The sequence below is a fragment of the Diabrotica virgifera genome, chromosome 9 (assembly GCF_917563875.1).
Source record: "Diabrotica virgifera virgifera chromosome 9, PGI_DIABVI_V3a".
Lineage (NCBI taxonomy): Eukaryota > Metazoa > Arthropoda > Insecta > Coleoptera > Chrysomelidae > Diabrotica > Diabrotica virgifera.
In genome coordinates, this window is record NC_065451.1 from 138,687,375 (window position 1) to 138,706,073 (window position 18,699).

At 32.9% G+C, this 18,699-nt stretch overlaps 1 protein-coding gene and 1 long non-coding RNA gene across 2 annotated transcripts; one reads left to right on the forward strand and one right to left on the reverse strand.

Moving 5' to 3' along the window:
- Positions 1–1,318: 1,318 nt before the first annotated feature.
- Positions 1,319–3,050, reverse strand: LOC126892729 (uncharacterized). The gene is made up of 2 exons (XR_007700984.1): positions 2,677–3,050; positions 1,319–2,184 (listed from the first exon to the last, which is right to left on the reverse strand). It is a non-coding gene; the product is annotated as an uncharacterized LOC126892729 (long non-coding RNA).
- Positions 3,051–5,504: 2,454 nt separating this feature from the next.
- LOC126892728 (uncharacterized) lies at positions 5,505–10,289 on the forward strand. Its single transcript, XM_050662366.1, has 2 exons — positions 5,505–7,294; positions 10,075–10,289. Exons 1-2 carry the CDS (start codon positions 5,780–5,782, stop codon positions 10,228–10,230), a joined length of 1,671 nt encoding a protein of 556 aa, XP_050518323.1. The 5' UTR covers positions 5,505–5,779; the 3' UTR covers positions 10,231–10,289.
- Positions 10,290–18,699: the final 8,410 nt, after the last annotated feature.

Genomic DNA, 18,699 nt, shown 5'->3' on the forward strand with positions numbered 1-18,699 from the left:
AATGTATCTAGAATACATGCTATCATGGACAGTCCCTCTAAAATTATTTATCTTTTGCGTAAGATCCTCTAGTGTCTCATTTATTCCCTGTTGTTGTTCCAGGAAAGGAATAGCTGCAGCTGAAATCTGACGGAAACTCCTATTTCCTTGCTCCTGTTTAAGAGCACCACGCAATAGACTGCGTTTTCTATCACATTTAGCAGCTTCTTCCACCTCTATTTCCCTTATCCTCAGCTCATAATCTAACTCCCTAACTAACAAATGTTCTGGCTGAAAGGTACACATGGTAGTAGGAAAAATTTAGTAACAATAAACCCAACCCAACAACGACAAACCGAACCCACCCCAACAACTAACGACCCAATTAACCGACAATCTACTAAGCGAGCTGCTCAACCAACGAGCTGCTAAACTAACGACCTAACAAACCGACAAACCAAATATAACCGAGATATATATTTGGGGTAGATATTTAAAATAATTTAAGTAAATGTTTAAACGAAAATGTATATAAAAAAATGAAAACTTTATAAATTATATATAGGTATGGTAAGCAAAAATTTAGCTAACTGTAGTATATTGTGGCTGAACCTAAATCAAAAGTAGTAATGTACCTAGATATCAAAAAAAATAAATCATTCAAAATTTTTCAAAATAAATATCCAGGTATCACCAAACCGACCAGACCGAAATGTCAACCAATACACCTGTTCAAATATTATCCTACTCACGATTTACAATTATTATTTTAAATAAATTAAAATAGTACCAATACAGCAATATAAGTGCACTAGTGTATTTTCCAAATAACGTACAAAAGGAATCAAAAATGTATCTCTATATAATTACAAAATATACAACAATAGACCAGAAAGATACTTACTAGAAAAATTTACAATAAGCAACAAAATAAAGAAAGGTACTGTCTTACTGAAAGTCGGGCTCCACGTTGGCGAGCGCCAATTGTAACGTATGATTAATCTGTTTGAATGGGGTAGCTTAATAAATGACTAAAGTTTTACAGAAATAGGCTAGCTGGAAATTGAAGAGACTAAACAGTAGGGCTCAGGGAAGGATCAGGCCGTATTTGCACGCCCTAGTAAGACGGTACCTACTGAAATACTTGAATGATAAAGAAAATAAATTAATATAAGGAGTAATGACAAGAAGAGAACTATTGACCAAGAAGATATTCAGAAGTAGTGTTGAGCGCCAGGGAAGAATTGAATAAATTCTTCTCCACGTGACCTATATTGCTGTACCTAACTAATACTATTAATAGATACTATTAAAATGATAGGATAATAAAACATATAAGTATGTACAACCACATTTAATAAAAAAAAATACCTATAAACCCTATATACAATTTTATACACTAGCTAAATATCCGACGTACTATGGTAGTACACTCCTGTCGATAATGCAGGTTTTACAGTATGAAAAAACTAATATATGTAATGAATTTATTCTACTAAGGAAGTGATTTGATCTAAATATGCATGTACAAACTAATTATTACTGTAGAATACAAGATTGGCTGACAATCCCGTATCTGATCGGAAGTGACAACCTGACAATATCTGGTGAATGGAATAGATATTATTGAGTAGGAAATAAACCCTTCGATAGTGTGCACAGTATCGTCCCAGATAGTTTACAATCCTGAGATTATTTTAAATACCTGATACAATCATGAAAATGAAATATAAAATTCGTTGACAAAAAAAAAATTATTGAATATTATAAAGATAATAGGGTTTAAGAAGGTGAATTTATATTATTATTAAGGTTATGTATTTGAGTTATTGAAAAAAATTGAAAATTGAAAACTATTATTTAAAAGGATTGAAAATTCAAATTTTATTATAAAAACCTGGCGTTTCTACAAAAGTAGGCCTGTGGCTTCTCCAAAATCCTGGTGAGGTTGATGATGAGAGAGCCAGGTACGTATCCTCCGATCTTCCCAATCCTCGGGAGGTAAGGAACAGCAACACAGAGTATTGACGAGGAGGTACTTGCTAGTGTCGATAGAACTTAGTGTCTATTCCAGAAACGAGAAAAAAAAAACATCCAAAACTCTTCCAATCCAAACCCAAAATAATACCAAAATGATTGTTTATTCCATAAATAAATGAAGCATCCAAATGTGACTTAAATTTTGTTATAGTCTCCCTCCAGTGGCTAAAAGAACAGAAAACCTTCTATTAGCTGGTTTTCCTTAAGTATCTAAGAAACAGGGCCTCTATAAAAAGGTGTTTCACCTTATCAGAACTTGACAGAGAAAAAACTACGGAAAAAGTGAGGTTTGATGTATATGTTTTCATTGACCTTGATTCTTCTTGACTGGAAAAAGCCTTTTTAAACGAATATAAGGAAGTATTTGGACAAAAAAAATGTGGATCTTGTAATCAAAGATTACTATATGGAGTTAAATACATGATAGAATGAAAATTATCATTGATTTTCAATTTATTTGAGAGTGAAAATGTAGTTCTAAGAATATTTTTTCCTGTGAGTGTATATTAGAAGTATTGAAAAAGTGATAATTAAAGAATAGCAATGCTTTTCATATGATCTAAATATGGTATTAAAAATAATTTAGATGGTTATTTTTTCTTAGCATGAAAAAGAAATGGCAAACCATAGTTAAGTGATATTTTTTTTCATACATACCCATTGTTTTCTTCAAAAAATATTGGAACCAAAAACTCTTCACAACCCCAAACAAAAAAATAAAAACTTCCTCCAACGTAAATTAATCTTCTTATAACTTATTTCAACCAAAAGGTAAATTCTTACAATGGCCACCGGAGGACTTCTTGATCGGACAAGAACGAAAATTCAAGTGAAGTGCCAGCCGCTATGGCCGATATGACATACACCCCTGCCGGATATCGTCATTGCCAACTGCTAGACTCTAATCTACCAGATATTACCAACTTTATCGTCTATCAACTGCAACCTCTAATACGAGTGCTTGTAAAGTTGGTTGCATACCTAGTTCCCATCGGAATAACATTTTAGTAACGATAGTAGTAACTCATCGTTACAGTCCTTTTGGGGCTAAGATTGTTTGAAGTATTAATAGATGTTTTTGGGGGCTTAATAATTCCTAAGTTGGCAGTACTGTGAGGATCGTGATGGTGGTCATGATTCTGTTTATTTTTTGTTATGTCACTGCCATTTGGATGTGTGTTTACATTGTTCTGTTTATGTAAATTATTTTGTTTATGTCTTACGACAATGTTTTGCTTTTGGGCATATAGATTATCGGCTTGAGCTAAGTCAGGGTAAAACTCAGGTTCTAGTAGCAGCTCACTAGCTTGGGATTTTGTTATCGATTGTTTCATTTGGTTTGTATTACGCCTAACTATTCTATTGTTATACTCTTTTCTGACCCAGTATGATCTTGGTTCCTTAGCTTTTTCAATAACCACTGCTTTGTGCCATATTTCATCCCTTCTACTTTTCACTACTACCTTATCACCCTTTTTAAACTCAGTTACTGCTTTACGTGCCGTTTTATCATAATGTATTTTCACCTTTCCTTGTTGTTTGCACAGCAATCCATATGTTGTTTTCTGTATCTGAGGTTCTAATTGTTTACTAGTTATGGGTAGTTGAGTCCGTAAAGTCCTGCTTTGAAGAATCTGGGCCGGAGAGGCATGCAGTGCAATTATTCCTGTATTGTTATATTCCATTACAGATTCACGAAAATCAGTGTTTGTTTCTACACTTTTCCTTAATATTTGTTTTGAGATGCTGACCGCCTTTTCTGCAAGACCATTACTTTGGTGCCACTCTGGAGTACATGTTGCAATAGTTATATCTTTTTCACGGTAATAATTCAAACATTTCTGTGACACAAAGGGTAAGTTGTCAGCAATTAAAAACTGTGGGTATCCAAATTTACTGAACAGATCTTGGAATGCACTGATTACAGAATTTGAAGTCTTATCTTTTAAAATGGCAAGATCTATCCAATGGGAAAGATAGTCTACAGTTACAAGATAGTATTTAGCTCCGAACTCCACTATATCAGAGGCAACTTTATTAAATCGTAACTTAGGTACAGAATGAGGTAACATGGGTTCCTTGAAATTCTTGGGTAAGTACTTTTCACATGTCCTACATTCTTTTATGAATGTTGTGATGTTGTCGTTAAGGTGGGGCCAATAAAATATTTTTCTTGCCTTATTTCTGGTTTTGCTTATACCTAGGTGTCCTTTTTGCATTATTGTCATGTAATTATTTCTCAGAGCTGTAGGAACTATAATTTTGTCCTCAAGGAAGACTATACCAGCTTCAACGAAGATGCTATCTTTTAGCTTATAGTATGGTCTGCAATTTGCTGGTAGCATATTCTCTTTTGGCCATCCATTGAAGTAGTAGTCAAAAATTTTTGAAAGTGTTTCATCCTTACTCGTGAATTCTCTTAATTCAGATCGTTTCTCAATACTCATTGGTAGATGTTTGCTCACAGAATGTACCATTTCAATCATTTCAGGGTCATTTTCCTGCACTTTTAAACTAGCACGTGACAACATGTCTGCGAAATGGATATTTTTACCTGAAACATATAATGTATTCAAGGAATACTTCAGAAGTTTCAACCTTAATCGTTGTAATCTCACAGATCCAATTTTACATATAGGTTTTGCCATAATAGATATAATTGGTTTATGGTCTGTCTGTACATCAACAATAGATTTATAAATGAAATCATGGAACTTTTGGGTGCCATAATGAATTGATAAAAGTTCTTTCTCTGTTTGGCTGTAGTTCACTTTGTGATCATTCATATTTCGAGAAGCGCAAGCTACCAGTTTTAAAATTTTATTCTCATGTTCTTGGAACATACAGCAACCTAATCCATTCTTGGAGGCATCACATTGTAGTATAATCTTCCTCTTTGGGTCAAATGGCGTTAATGCAGGAGATTTAGTAATTATTTCTTTTAAGTTTTCAAAACACTTTTGTTGTAATGGGAGCCATTTAAATTCTACGTCAGATTTTAAAAGTTCACGTAAAGGTTTAATATGCTCTGCCATGTTCGAGATGTATTTTCTAACATAATTAAAGCTTCCAATTATTCTTTGAAGTTCAGTTTTGTCTTTTGGTCTTTCCAATTTACAAAGAGATTCAACCCTATCTGGGTCTATTTCCATACCTTTCTCTAAGAATACTTGTCCCATAAATTTTACTTGCCTCTGGCAGTATTGAAATTTTTCTTTATTGAATTTGGCACCGGTTTCTTTGGCTCTTTTTATCACTTGTGCAACTGCTTTATCATGTTCCTCTTTATCTCGGCCAACTACTATCATGTCGTCATGTAAGATCTGAACATTTTCTAAGTCTCCAAAATTTCTTTCAACTTGTTCCTGGAATAAGTCTTGGGAGTTTGAAAGCCCATAAGGCAGAACCACATATCTGTAGATACCAAAAGGTGTAGCAAAACTACATTTCCAAGTGGAGTTCTCATCTAATTCTAAGTGGTGGTACCTGTCATGATGACATCATTTAGATGGCTGGCATTCGCTAGAAATTGCCTATTCAATAAAGTGAAAAAAAGAGAAGAGGAGGGAGCACCCCTCTCAGATGTCAATTTGAACCATGTGTTTTATTAATTTTATTTCATCCTATAATTACCCAATTAATCGAAACAAAAGTAAGTAAGCACACAAATATTATATGGCGCAGTCATATTTCGTTGTCTTCGCACCCTAAGGAGAATTGATAAATAATAATACTTTGTAAATTTGACTTAACCTCCAAAATGAACGACCACATTGTTCCAGTAACAGAACTGTGTTTTGATGGTAATATGAGAGATAATTGGAGTTTTTTCGAACAAAAATTTAATATATTTTTGGAAGCCAGCAAGCTTAATGAAGAGACCGATAGTTTGCAAGGCAGCGTACTGTTGAATCGAGTTGGAGATCGGGCTCTTCGTATTTATAACAATTTCGAGTGGTCTTCAGATGAAAAGAAAACGTCTTGTAAAGCTATTCTAAAAAAGTTTAAAGAGTACTTTACACCCTCAAAAAATGTCACATATGAGCGATACTTATTTTTTACTCGAGACAAGATGGGGTTAGAGACATATGACTCATATGTAACAGAACTGAGACAGCTTGCAAGTACCTGTGAATTCGACACTCTAACTGACAGTTTAATACGTGATCGTCTAATCCTTGGAATCTCGGATGTTTCGTTAAAGGATAGATTGTTACGAGAACAAGGTTTAACACTGAGCCGAGGATTAGAAATATGCAGAGCTGCTGAGGTGGCAGCAAGACAGTTGAGCGTTATTAGTGGGGCCAATAGTAGTCAATCATTAGAAGTTCTAGAAATACAAAAACAGAAAAAACATCAATCAAATAGAAACCAGCAGCCGAAATCTGCTCCTCAGTATACAGCTGATCCTGGTCAGTCTTACCGAAATCATCCCCAGACGTCAGGAAATCAAAAGATAAGTAACAATTTTATAAAAAACTGTTATAAGTGTGGTTCTAATCATAGTTTAAACAAGTGTCCGGCTTATGGATTACGGTGTAAAATTTGTAATAAGTTTAACCATTTTGCAAAAGTTTGTAATGCTAATAGTTATAGAAACAGAGTCCATAATGTAAATGTCCATCAAAGTGATACCGATTCAGATTCTGATTTTTCGCCAGATCAGTTTTTTCTAAATAATATAAATGAAAAGTCTTCAGAAAAGTGGTATGAAGACTGTTTTATAAATAATAAAATAATTGTATCTTTTAGATTAGACTCAGGAGCAGACTGTTGTGTTTTGCCATACACTTATTTTAAAAAATTAAATATTCAAACTTCTGAACTTACTAGTAGCACCAATAAAATTACTGATTATAATGAAAAAATAATAAATACAGTAGGAAGTGTATATTTAAAAGTCAGGCAATGCAAAAATAAAGAAAATATAGCTAAATTGAAATTTTATATTGTTAAAACACATAATGATGCAATACTTGGCCTTGATGCCTGTATAATGTTAAATTTAATTCAGAAAAATAATATTAATGTAATAAATGATAATTTACACAATGATATTGAGAGTATTAGTCAAATAATTCATGAATATGATGATGCTTTTAGGGGTGTAGGATGTTTGAAAGGTAAACATACCATAAAAATTGATGAGAAAGTAGCCCCCAGAGTCCATCCACCTAGAAAGGTACCATTTGCAATGCATGACAAACTGATGGAGAAACTGAAGGAGCTGGAAAGACTTGAGATAATTAGAAAAGTGACAGAACCAACGGATTGGGTAAATTCTCTTGTAATAGTTAATAAAAAAGCTAATAATGATATAAGAATTTGTGTGGATCCTAAAGATCTTAACAATGCTATTAAGCGTGAGCATTTTTATATCCCTACACTTGATGATATTTCTAGTCGACTAAAAGGTTCTTGTCATTTTTCTGTCTTGGATCTTAGCAACGGATTTTGGCATATCCAGTTAGATCATAACAGCAGTAAACTATGCACATTTAATACCCCATTTGGTCGATATCGTTTTTTAAGAATGCCAAATGGCATAGCTTCAGCTCCTGAGGTTTTTCAAAAGAAAATGCAGCAATTATTTGAAAATGTAGAAATAGGGTTATATTTTGATAATTTATTAATATATTCTGATACTCTTGAGGGTCACAATAAAAAATTAAAACAGGTTTTAGATATTGCTAGAAAAAATAATATAAAATTTAATAGAGATAAATGCAAGTTCGGGTTAGCTTCTGTAAATTATATGGGATATAATATTTCTAAAAAGGGTCTGGAACCTGATGAGAAAAAAAATTGAAGCTGTTACTAAGATGCAAAGACCAAGATCTGCAAAAGATGTACAACGATTCTTAGGTGTTGTAAATTATTTATGTCGTTTCATACCTAACTTTTCTGAGCTTACAGAGCCATTAAGACTTCTGACAAGAAAAAATATTTCTTTTCATTGGGAAAACCAACAGGAAACTGCTTTTCAGAAATTAAAAAAGCTGTTAGTTGAAGCACCTATCCTACAGTTTTATTCAGTAAAATGTCCTGTAGTGATTTCAACAGATGCCAGTCAGTTTGGATGTGGTTCTGTTTTACTACAAAATAATAAACCTGTGGCATATGCCTCGAAGGCTTTTACACCAACTCAGAAAAATTATGCAGTAATTGAAAAAGAGATGTTGTCTATTGTTAATGCTTGTTTGAAGTTTTACCAGTATATTTTTGGTCGTGTTGATGTGACAATCGAGACGGATCACAAGCCTCTTGTTGGAGTTTTTAACAAACCTCTAGTGGATGCTCCAGCTAGACTTCAAAGAATGCTTGTCATGTTACAACCATATAGTTTTACTATTGTTTATAAGAAAGGTAAGGATATGTTTTTTGCTGATGCCTTAAGTAGGGCTTTTCCAAAATCATATGATGAAATATTTGAAAATAAATTCAGTGAAATTGAATCACAGCTTCTAAGCATTACAGAGAGTTTCCCAATTTCAAATTGTAAAATTAGAGAGTTTCAAAAACAAACTGCAGAAGACCCTCATTTAATACAACTCATGAAATTAATTACAGAAGGATTCCCTGATAGTAAATACATAAATCAAGAATTTCAAAAATATTTGCCATTTAAAGATGAACTAAGTGTAGTTCAAGGTATAATTGTAAAAAATAATAAATTGCTTGTACCTAAACATCTAAGGGAAGAAACCCTGGATAAATTACATATGTCACACCAAGGAATACAGAAAACAAAATTATTAGCTAGGCAATATTTTTTTTGGCCAGGAATGTCAAGAGATATAGAAAATGTTGTGAAATGTTGCAATATTTGCCTATCAGAGAGAAAATGTAATCAGAGAGAACCTTTACTGCCTCACACCATTCCTGACCTCCCTTGGGATAAAGTCGGAATTGATTTATTTGTTTTTAATTCACAAAATTATATTTTAGTGGTTGACTATTATTCAAAATTCGTGGAAATGTCTGCTTTAACGTCACAAACTAGTAATAGAGTAATACAGTTCTTAAAACAAATTTTTTGCAGACATGGAATCCCTACAGTTGTGTTTTCTGATAACGGGCCTTGCTTTTCTTCTATGGAGTTCAGTCGTTTTGCTGCAGAATGGGGGTTTTCTCATAAAACATCTAGTCCCCATTTTCCTCAATCCAATGGTCAGGTAGAAAGATTTGTACAAACTGCAAAGTCAATGTTAAAAAAGGCATTCAAATCTAATAAAGATCCTTATTTGTGCATATTAGATTTAATGAATACACCAATATCAGATAAAGTTCCAAGTCCTGCTGAATTGCTATATAGTCGCAAAGTTAGAACAACTTTTCCTGTATTAAAATCAAATTTGAGACCACAAGTGGTAAAAAACAATGTACGGAAGGAATTAACACAAAGGCAAAATCAATATAAAAAGTACTATGATAAAAATACTAAAGAATTGCCTGTATTAAAAATTAATGATCAAGTTAAAGTAAAAAATTTTAATGAATCTAACAAAGAAAAATGGCTAGATGGTATAGTAGTTGAAAAACTGTCTAATCCGAGATCATATAAAATAAGATTATGTGGAACTAATAATGTTGTAGTAAGAAATAGAGCTCACCTAATAAAAGTAGAGTTGAAAAATGTAAATTCAGGTGAAGCTTCATGTAGTTACAATCAGTTTCAATATGATAATGCACCTTCTGCAAATAGCACACACATACGCGACACTGTTGAAAATTCATTAAATTCAAGTGTAAGTTCTAATCACTCTTCCAGATGTGATACAGATTTATCAGATCATGAAATAAATAATTCAACTGTAATCTCTGAGCATACATCTTGTAGAACAAGATCTGGGCGAATTGTTAGACCTCCTGTTCGACCTAATTTATAATGTGTAAGCAATGTATTTTATGATTTTATAATTTGGTAATTAACTTTCTGCTAAACTTTAATCATAGTGTATAAGCTGTTTATCTGTATATGTGTGTATATATGTGTATGGGTCTACATGTTTATTATTGTAATAGCTTCTAAGTTCTTGACATGTTCTTTTCCAGCGAATGTTGAATTATTATCTTAGGAAGGGAGATGTCATGATGACATCATTTAGATGGCTGGCATTCGCTAGAAATTGCCTATTCAATAAAGTGAAAAAAAGAGAAGAGGAGGGAGCACCCCTCTCAGATGTCAATTTGAACCATGTGTTTTATTAATTTTATTTCATCCTATAATTACCCAATTAATCGAAACAAAAGTAAGTAAGCACACAAATATTATAGTACCCTTCAGCCAAATCAAATACAGTGAATATTTTTTTCCCAATCATATTGGAGCACACTTCTTCAATGGTCTTGACTGGTTGTGGTTTTCGTATAATTTGACCATTAAGGTTTTGTGGATCTAGACATAATCTCAATGTACCATTACTTTTTTCAACAATTACTATACGGTTTATGCTAGCACGAGGGTCTATCTCATCCACTTTTACTATGGCTTTCCTCTGCACTAGCCTCTCAAGCTCGTTTTTTAGAGCATCTTTTATGGCGAATGGAACCTTTGTAGGTGGATAACTGACTGCTTCGAAATTTTTTGTAGTAGTTATCTTAAATTTCCCTTCAAATCTTCCATAGCCAGAAAATATTTCATGATGATCTGCTATGAATTGATCTTTCTCAACATTGTTGTTACGTTTTTTAATATTTACCCTGTTTATTCGTTTTAAAAGACCAAGATCAACACAAGCCTGCCCACCTAGCAAAATTTTGTTAGCTCCTTCAACAATTACAAAGTTTTCATATATATTTTTGTTCTTATACTTACAATGAAGGCTTACAATACCAATAGTTTTTGCCTGAGTTCCTTCAAAACCCTTTACAATAAATTTATTTTTACATACCTTAAACTGCTTGTTAATCCTTTTAAAAATTTTGTTTGGTATTACTGAAATGTCAGCCCCTGTGTCTAGCTTTACTTTAAATTTGGAATTCTCTACTTCAACAATCTCATCCCAAAGGTCCCGTAACTGATCTGAAACATTAACATTATTTATCACTAAACTAGAACTACTATCACTATCACTGTCGGATTTCTCTTGGTTGTCCACATTCTCTACATTTCTTACTCTACAAGCAACTGCAAAGTGGTTCAAGATTCCACACCGTGAACATGATTTTCCAAACGCTGGACACTTCCTTGGCCCATGCATTGTTTGACAGCGCCTACATTTAAATTTGTCTTGCCGTTTTCTGCTTGTATGTTTATCCTTGGGAATCCTCTTGATAGCATGAATTTCTGCGATGCTCTCTTCTGCAAACATTTTGTTCTGGTTCTTACTGATTTCACTTGCACGGCAAATTTCTATGGCTTTGTTTAACTTTAGCTTGTCGATTCTTAGTAGAGCTTCTCTTGTGACTGTATCACAAATGCCCATGACAATTCTGTCTCTTAGAGCTTTCTCCTCAGTTGTTTCATCTGGGTCTGTTACATTAAAATTACAAGATTTTACCAGGTGCTTTACTTCAGTGAGGTAATGCTCAAAAGATTCGCCCTCTTTTTGGTTTCTGGTTAAAAACTTGTATCTTTCAAACACTTCATTGGCTCTTGGATTAACATATACCTCTAGCTGTTCCATCATGTATTTGTAGGGCTCAGCAGTTCCATCGGGGATTGCAATTGTGCACATTATTCTAGCGGACTCGGCTCCTATTATATTTCTGAGGATTGCCAGCTTTATATTATCGGCAGACTGATCTTTCCCTGTGGCTACAAGATAATCTTCAAATGAGATTTTCCAAAACTTCCATGTGGTAGCCGCATTCTGCCCCTGTAAGTCGAAATCTGGAGGCAATTTTACAGGTCCATGTATGTGTGACTGTGCCATGTTTAAAATTAATGTATCCACATATACTAGGATATTTTAATAATTGGATAAGCTTTATAATCATTTATTGAAACCCAAATACAAACTTATATTTTAACAGATAATATTTTAATGGTTGACATTAACCTTGACGGTTGACATCCCGTCTGTCTCAGGGTATGTTCGGTTTAGTAATACATAGTTAAACATAAAGAATTAAACAAGTCTCTTAACAACCTGACATTGCGTAAAAGAAAAATTATGAAAACTGCTACATAGTTGCTGTATGTACGTCTATTTCACATGCACAAAATTTAAATAAAGTGCATGGCATGAAAACTGTAACACTTATTTTTGTCTTTTCCAAGCCTCTTACTTAAATCTGATGAAATACATTATTTAAAAAGTAAAAAATTTTGTTTTTTTATCAATCCATTAAATTTATGGTTTTATTTTGGGGCTTTTCTTCCCCTTGGTAAAAATTATATTTACTAATGTGTAGGCCACCAATCAATTTTTGCCAACTAACGAAATATAATAATTTTATTAGATATCGATTATATGAATATTTTTATTTTCCGGATACCAATATAATCAAGAAACTGGGAACTTTACAAATAACTGAAAATCAATTTAAATAAAAGTAAATAGTTTAATAATTTTCCTCTAAACTATAAAAATCACTTAGTTTCTTTTAGTCATAATTCATTCATTTGTACTATTCTCAAATTTCATTCGCGTTCGTATTACGAACGCATAGACGGGACTATGCTTTACTCTGTTGCTGACGTCATGCGCCAATCGGACGAGCTTACGTAACTAGAATATCAGGGTGTGCATATTTCCGGGTCCCGGTGAATTCGTATCTATTTTAATCCCCCATCCTAATTACAGGCCAACTGGCAACTCTGGTGCGCAGGTAATTTTTAGATAACTCATTAACTACCGGGGAATTGGTAACTTTCATTTTTTAAGTATTGTTGATAATCTAATATCGGTATTCCAGGTATTTAGCGCTGCACTCCTAGAAAATGGAAAAAATGGCACAGGAAGTGAAACCGATGATGAAACGGAACGCAAAAGAGAAAACTTGGATGATTGTTTTAATAGAAGTAAAATTAAAAAACGGTCACCAAGCAAAGCAGGCAACGAAAACAAGGAAGACATGGAAAATGTTATGATTACAATAATGAAAGAGCTAATGAATAAAAACGATAAAATGCTTCAGGAAATAAAACAAATAAGGAAAGAATAACAACAAACCAATAAAGAGTTAATGGGTGTAAAAGCAGAGAAACAAAAACTAAAAAAATAAGTAAAACAGCTACATGAATGAATGGAGCAACTGGAGAAATTTAGCAAAAAGAAAAGGTTGGTCGTAACTGGGTTGAAAGTAAAACCAAATGATTTTAAGAAATTAAAAGAAGAAATGGAAAATTTCAGAGCCCAAGAGAAACAGTATGCGCAATAGAAACAGAAGCCCTCACGGATAAAATGGAAATTCTAAACAAGAAACGTAAACTAAAACAGCATAAAGATCGTATCTATATAAACAACGATTGGACATCGAAAGAAAAAGAAATACAAAAGGAAATAACTAAAATAGCAAAGGACGAAAGAAGCAAAGGTAAGCAAACGAAAATCGGCTACAAGAAATTAATAGTGAATGGCAAAATCTAGATATGGGACGAAGAAAGAGAACAGCTGATAGAAAATTCAAAAAACTAATAAACGAAGAACAGCGGCTGAAATATGATATTGACATGGCAAAAAAAGACTCGGAAATGCAAACGGTTAACGAAAACAAAATAACGCACACAAAATAAAGACAGAATCTCAATAAGAAGAAAAGAACAAAACCCATTAGAATGGGATCTTGGAATATTAGAACCATGCTGGCAGTAGGTAAGATGCAAGAAATAGCTCTTGAAATGAAAAAATACCAACTAGAAATCCTAGCCCTACAGGAAATACGATGGAAGAAAAAAGGAAAAATTGAGAAGAAAAACTTTAGCATGCATTATTCGGGAAAAAACAAACAGGGAACGAATGGTATGGCATTTATGGTGAACAAAAAAATGAGGGAAAAACTGATACAATTCAAAGCAGTTAATGAAAGGATATCTTACATAAGAAAATAAACAAGCCAACATCTCGATAGTCAATTGCTATGCACCGACCGAAGAAGCAAACCAAGAAGATAAAGCAGAATTCTACTACATCCTGGAAGAAACCTGTGAAATATTCCGAGGAATGACATATTAATAATATTGGGTGATTTCAATGCAAAGATCGGAAAGGAGGATTATAATCGTAATGTAGCTGGCAAAGAAACCATTCATGAAACTACGAATGATAATGGAGAAGAAATCTGCAACCTAACAGCAGCAACAAATACATATATAGTTAGTATTGGGCATAAACATAAAAAAGAACACAAAATAACATGGATGATACCAGGAGGAATGGATGGAAACCAAATAAATCATACTCTAATTTCGAAAAAGTGGACACAAATAGTACAAGACGTAAGGTCATATAGAGGGGCAAATGAAGGCACTGACCACATATTGTTGATAGCAAAACTTAAGATGAAAATAATCAAAGCAAATAATCATAAGGAAGGAAAAAGGAGGACATGGAATATAGCCAATCTGAAAACGCAAGAAACAAAGCAACAATATACAGAACAACTGGAACAGAAATTGGGTCAGTACGAGCACATAGAAATAGAAGGAGAATGGAAAAACATAAAGAACAGCATAATAGAGACAGCAGAACAAATAATAGGATTCCAAAAAAACAAAGAATCGAAAGAATGGTTTGATGAGGAATGTCACCAAAAAAGTCAACTGAAGCACCTCGCAAGAAACAAATGGCTACAAAGTGCCGAACAGGAACAACTGGACCAATATAGAAAAGAAAAACAAGAAGCATTGAAACTCTATAGAAGAAAGAAGAACACATGGATCTCTGAACAAATGCAAGAATTAGAAACGAATAATAAAGACAACAAGAAATTGTTCGAATAGATAAAACAACAATACAATACCAAAAAATCTGTCACAAAAGTAAACAAAAAATATTGGAAAAAACATTTCACGGACCTATACAAAAACGACAATAAGGCATATTCAGAGGATGAGGATATAAGAGATAACAGAGATGAAGAGGAAGGCGCACCTACTTATCAGGAATTCATGGAGGTATTAAAACAACTAAAAGTAAATAAAACGCCAGGGCCAGATCAAATCAACAACGAACTGATCATCAACGGAGGAGAGGAGCTCACGAAGCGAATGCACAAGTTAATGGTTACAATTTGGAAGGACGAAAGCATGCCCATAGAATGGAAAAACGGACACATCGCACCAATCTTTAAGAAAGGAGATCCAACTAAGTGCTGCAACTACAGACCAATTATGCTACTAAATACAACGTATAAGATATTGACCACAATTATAAGAAACCGACTAAATCAATACACAGAAAAAATTATAGGACCATACCAACAGGGTTTTAGAAAAGGAAGATCAACAATAGATGCAATACACGTACTGACACAAACAATTGAAAAAAGCTATGAACATGACATAGAATTACACATACTATTTATCGACTTCCAACAGGCCTTCGACAGCATATACAGACAACAATTATTAAACGAAATGAAAAAAATGGAGATACCGGCAAAATTAATAAGACTAACTAGAATGACAATAAAAGACTCAACAGCAAAAGTTAAAACAAATGAGGGCGATACAAATGACATCAAAATAGAACTTGAAGTAAGACAAGGAGATAGTCTGTCAACGACAAACGACACTATTTAATATCGCTCTAGAAGGAGTAATTAGGGACACAGGGCTGAAAAAGACAATTATTCAAAGCTCAACACAGATCATAGGATATGCAGATGACCTGGGACTGGTAGCACGATATAAAAAAAAAGACTAGAAGAGGCACTTTTAACCCTGGTAAGAAAAGCAAAGACGAGAGGATTAATAATCAAACAGAATAAAACAAAATATCTTATAAGCACACGAGACAATGTAAACAGAATAGCAGAAATAAAGATAGGTGAAAATACATTCCAGAGAGTAGATTGCTTCAAATACCTGGGGGTGATGGTGGACGGCAAAAACGGAAGGAGTATAGAGATAAAAGACAGAATTAAAGCAGGTAATAGAGTATATTGGAAATATCACCAACTACTCAAGGACAAAAACCTGAGCAAAAAAACAAAATCAAAAATATACACAGCAGCAATCAGATCAGTGATAGCCTATGGAGCAGAAGTAATGTGCCTTACGAAAAAAGACGAAGAAAAGTTAAAAATAATTGAGAGAAAAATTATAAGAATACATGGCCCAGTAAAGACAGAAACAGGGGAATATAGAAAGCTGATGAACCATGAAATAATAAATATAAATAAAGGAGAAGATATAGTAAAATTCATTAAAGCACAAAGGCTCAGATGGTTTGGGCACACACAAAGAAGAGAGGTAGATGAACTGATCAGGAAGATAATGAACTGGAAACCAGTAAAAAATAGACCAAGAGGAAGACCAAAAATTAGATGGGAAGATCAACTGCTAGACGATATATGAAAGATGGAAATTGCAAACTGGAGAGAAAAGATTCAGGACCGGAGAGAGTGGAAGAAGATAGTAGAGAAGGCAAAAAAACATCACAACCTATGAACTACGACCTAAAGGAAAAGCGGACTAATTTACCGCGTGAAATGGATTAAAAGAGCTCATACCCATACAGCACAGGTCATCTTTAAGATATCTTATTTACAACCAAATACGGTCTTAATGTCTTAGGTCTCAATTAAGACTTTTAAAAGATATCTTTAAAACGCCAAATTTAAGATATCTTTAAAACGCCAAATTTAAGATATCTTTTAGACATCATATTTAAGACATTTTTTCTTAAAATACGTTATGTTATTATTACGAATTTAAAAGTTAGGTTAGGTTAGTAAAATATTTAAGACAAGAGCTGGTAGCAAAAAGACAAACTCCAAACAAAAGCTTTTTCACATCAATGACTTCAGTGGTATTTCCCATATTATGGTTTTATTTGAGGGATATTTAGAAGACTACAGATTTTAATAATGCAGTAAGTTCAGATTTAGATTGTTATATTATTAAAGTTAAAGTTAACGTTGTCATCAAGAGTAAATGCATGTCTCCTAATTCAACAGCTTACCTTAACAATATGCTCTTAAAAATATATTTTTTAGGTAGGTATCGGAGCTTGTTAAAGTAGGAGGAGCAAAAGCCTATGATTTTGTATAAATAGGTGGAAAATTAATTATTAGCAATGAGCAAGCTTTAAGTACAGTTGGCTGGGACAAAAAGGCAAACACAAAAGTTTTGTGATACTAGAATTGCAAATCTGATAATTGGTAAAGCTTATTCTACATGTACATGTAAAATTTTAATAGCAATAAACGTATTTTTAGAAACTAATTATTTTTATTAAAAGTTCATTTAAAATATTTCATAAAAAATTAAAAAGAAAGATATCCTAAACACCTTAATAATATACAAAAAAAGACATCTTTAAGATGTAAGGATTTTTAACATCCGTACATCTTTAAGACGTCGTAAAGATATCTTTCCGGAAATACCAGACATCTTTAAGACGTCTAAAACGTCTTTAGTGAGTTATCTTTTAGATTTCTTTAAGATGTCTTTGTGCTATCTGGGTATTTGAGCGAACTATACTCTAACAAGAGTGAACGGTCCATATAATAATTCCAGGTATGTACCTGTATAAATTACCCTCCTTGAAGTTGGTGTAAAAGGTATTCATCATTTATGTATTGTCTTTTGGAAGGATTACTAGAGAAAATCCAAATAAATTTTGAAAAAATGGCTGAAATCGCTGAAATTCTTGTAACAGATTTCGTAATGAGTGAACATGGGTGTAAGTTATTGGTGGTAAATGATTTTAAATTTCACTTAAAGAAAGTGCTAAAAAGTCTAAAACATTTATGGTACTGTTCTACATCTGGTTGCCAGGCAACCTGTTATACCGACGGTTAGTTTTTTTTAATATTTTGAGTAGTAACTATGTTGGTTATCAACAATTTGATGTAAAAAATGCACATTTTGCCATTTTTTGTGTACCAGTAAGAAGAAAAACATTCAAAACAAAATTTAAGATAACCGCATTATAGAGCATGTAAAACAATTTAAACAAGGTTTTATAAATTTCGCTATACTTAATTGTTGCTTATAAAACTATAAATTAAGTCAGTTTAACGTTAATATAACTTATGTAAAAAATACAACTTATATCTCGATATTACGTGAAATAGCTCAAAGAAATGAGTAAAAATACACGGTTTTTATGACACTCGGTGTAACTACGTAACAATTATTTTAGTTTCTATATGGACGGAATAACAAAATTTATGTAAATCTGACCAATTTTTTCTCAATTTAATTATTTATTGACAATTTAAATGAAAAATAGCCGATTTTAAGAATTTTCGTCTATAAGTTACAATATTTTACCAAAAAACTGAAAAAAGAACGATTAGTTTATTGAAATAGCCTTAAAATGAGTTGAAGTAAAATAGAATTGGAGCTTTGTTTATCAATAAACATTAACTATTCAAATTTATTTCTTACGTTTTAAGCTAACTACCTTAGGTACCCCTAAACCCTAAAAATGTCATCAAAACGACGATTTTGAAGCTCTTCCGACTGGATTAAAGAAGCTATTATCGATTCAAACAAAAGTTGTGTATTTTTAATTCTAAATTTCAACTATTTAATTAAAAATAAAGGGTTTCAGTTGAAAA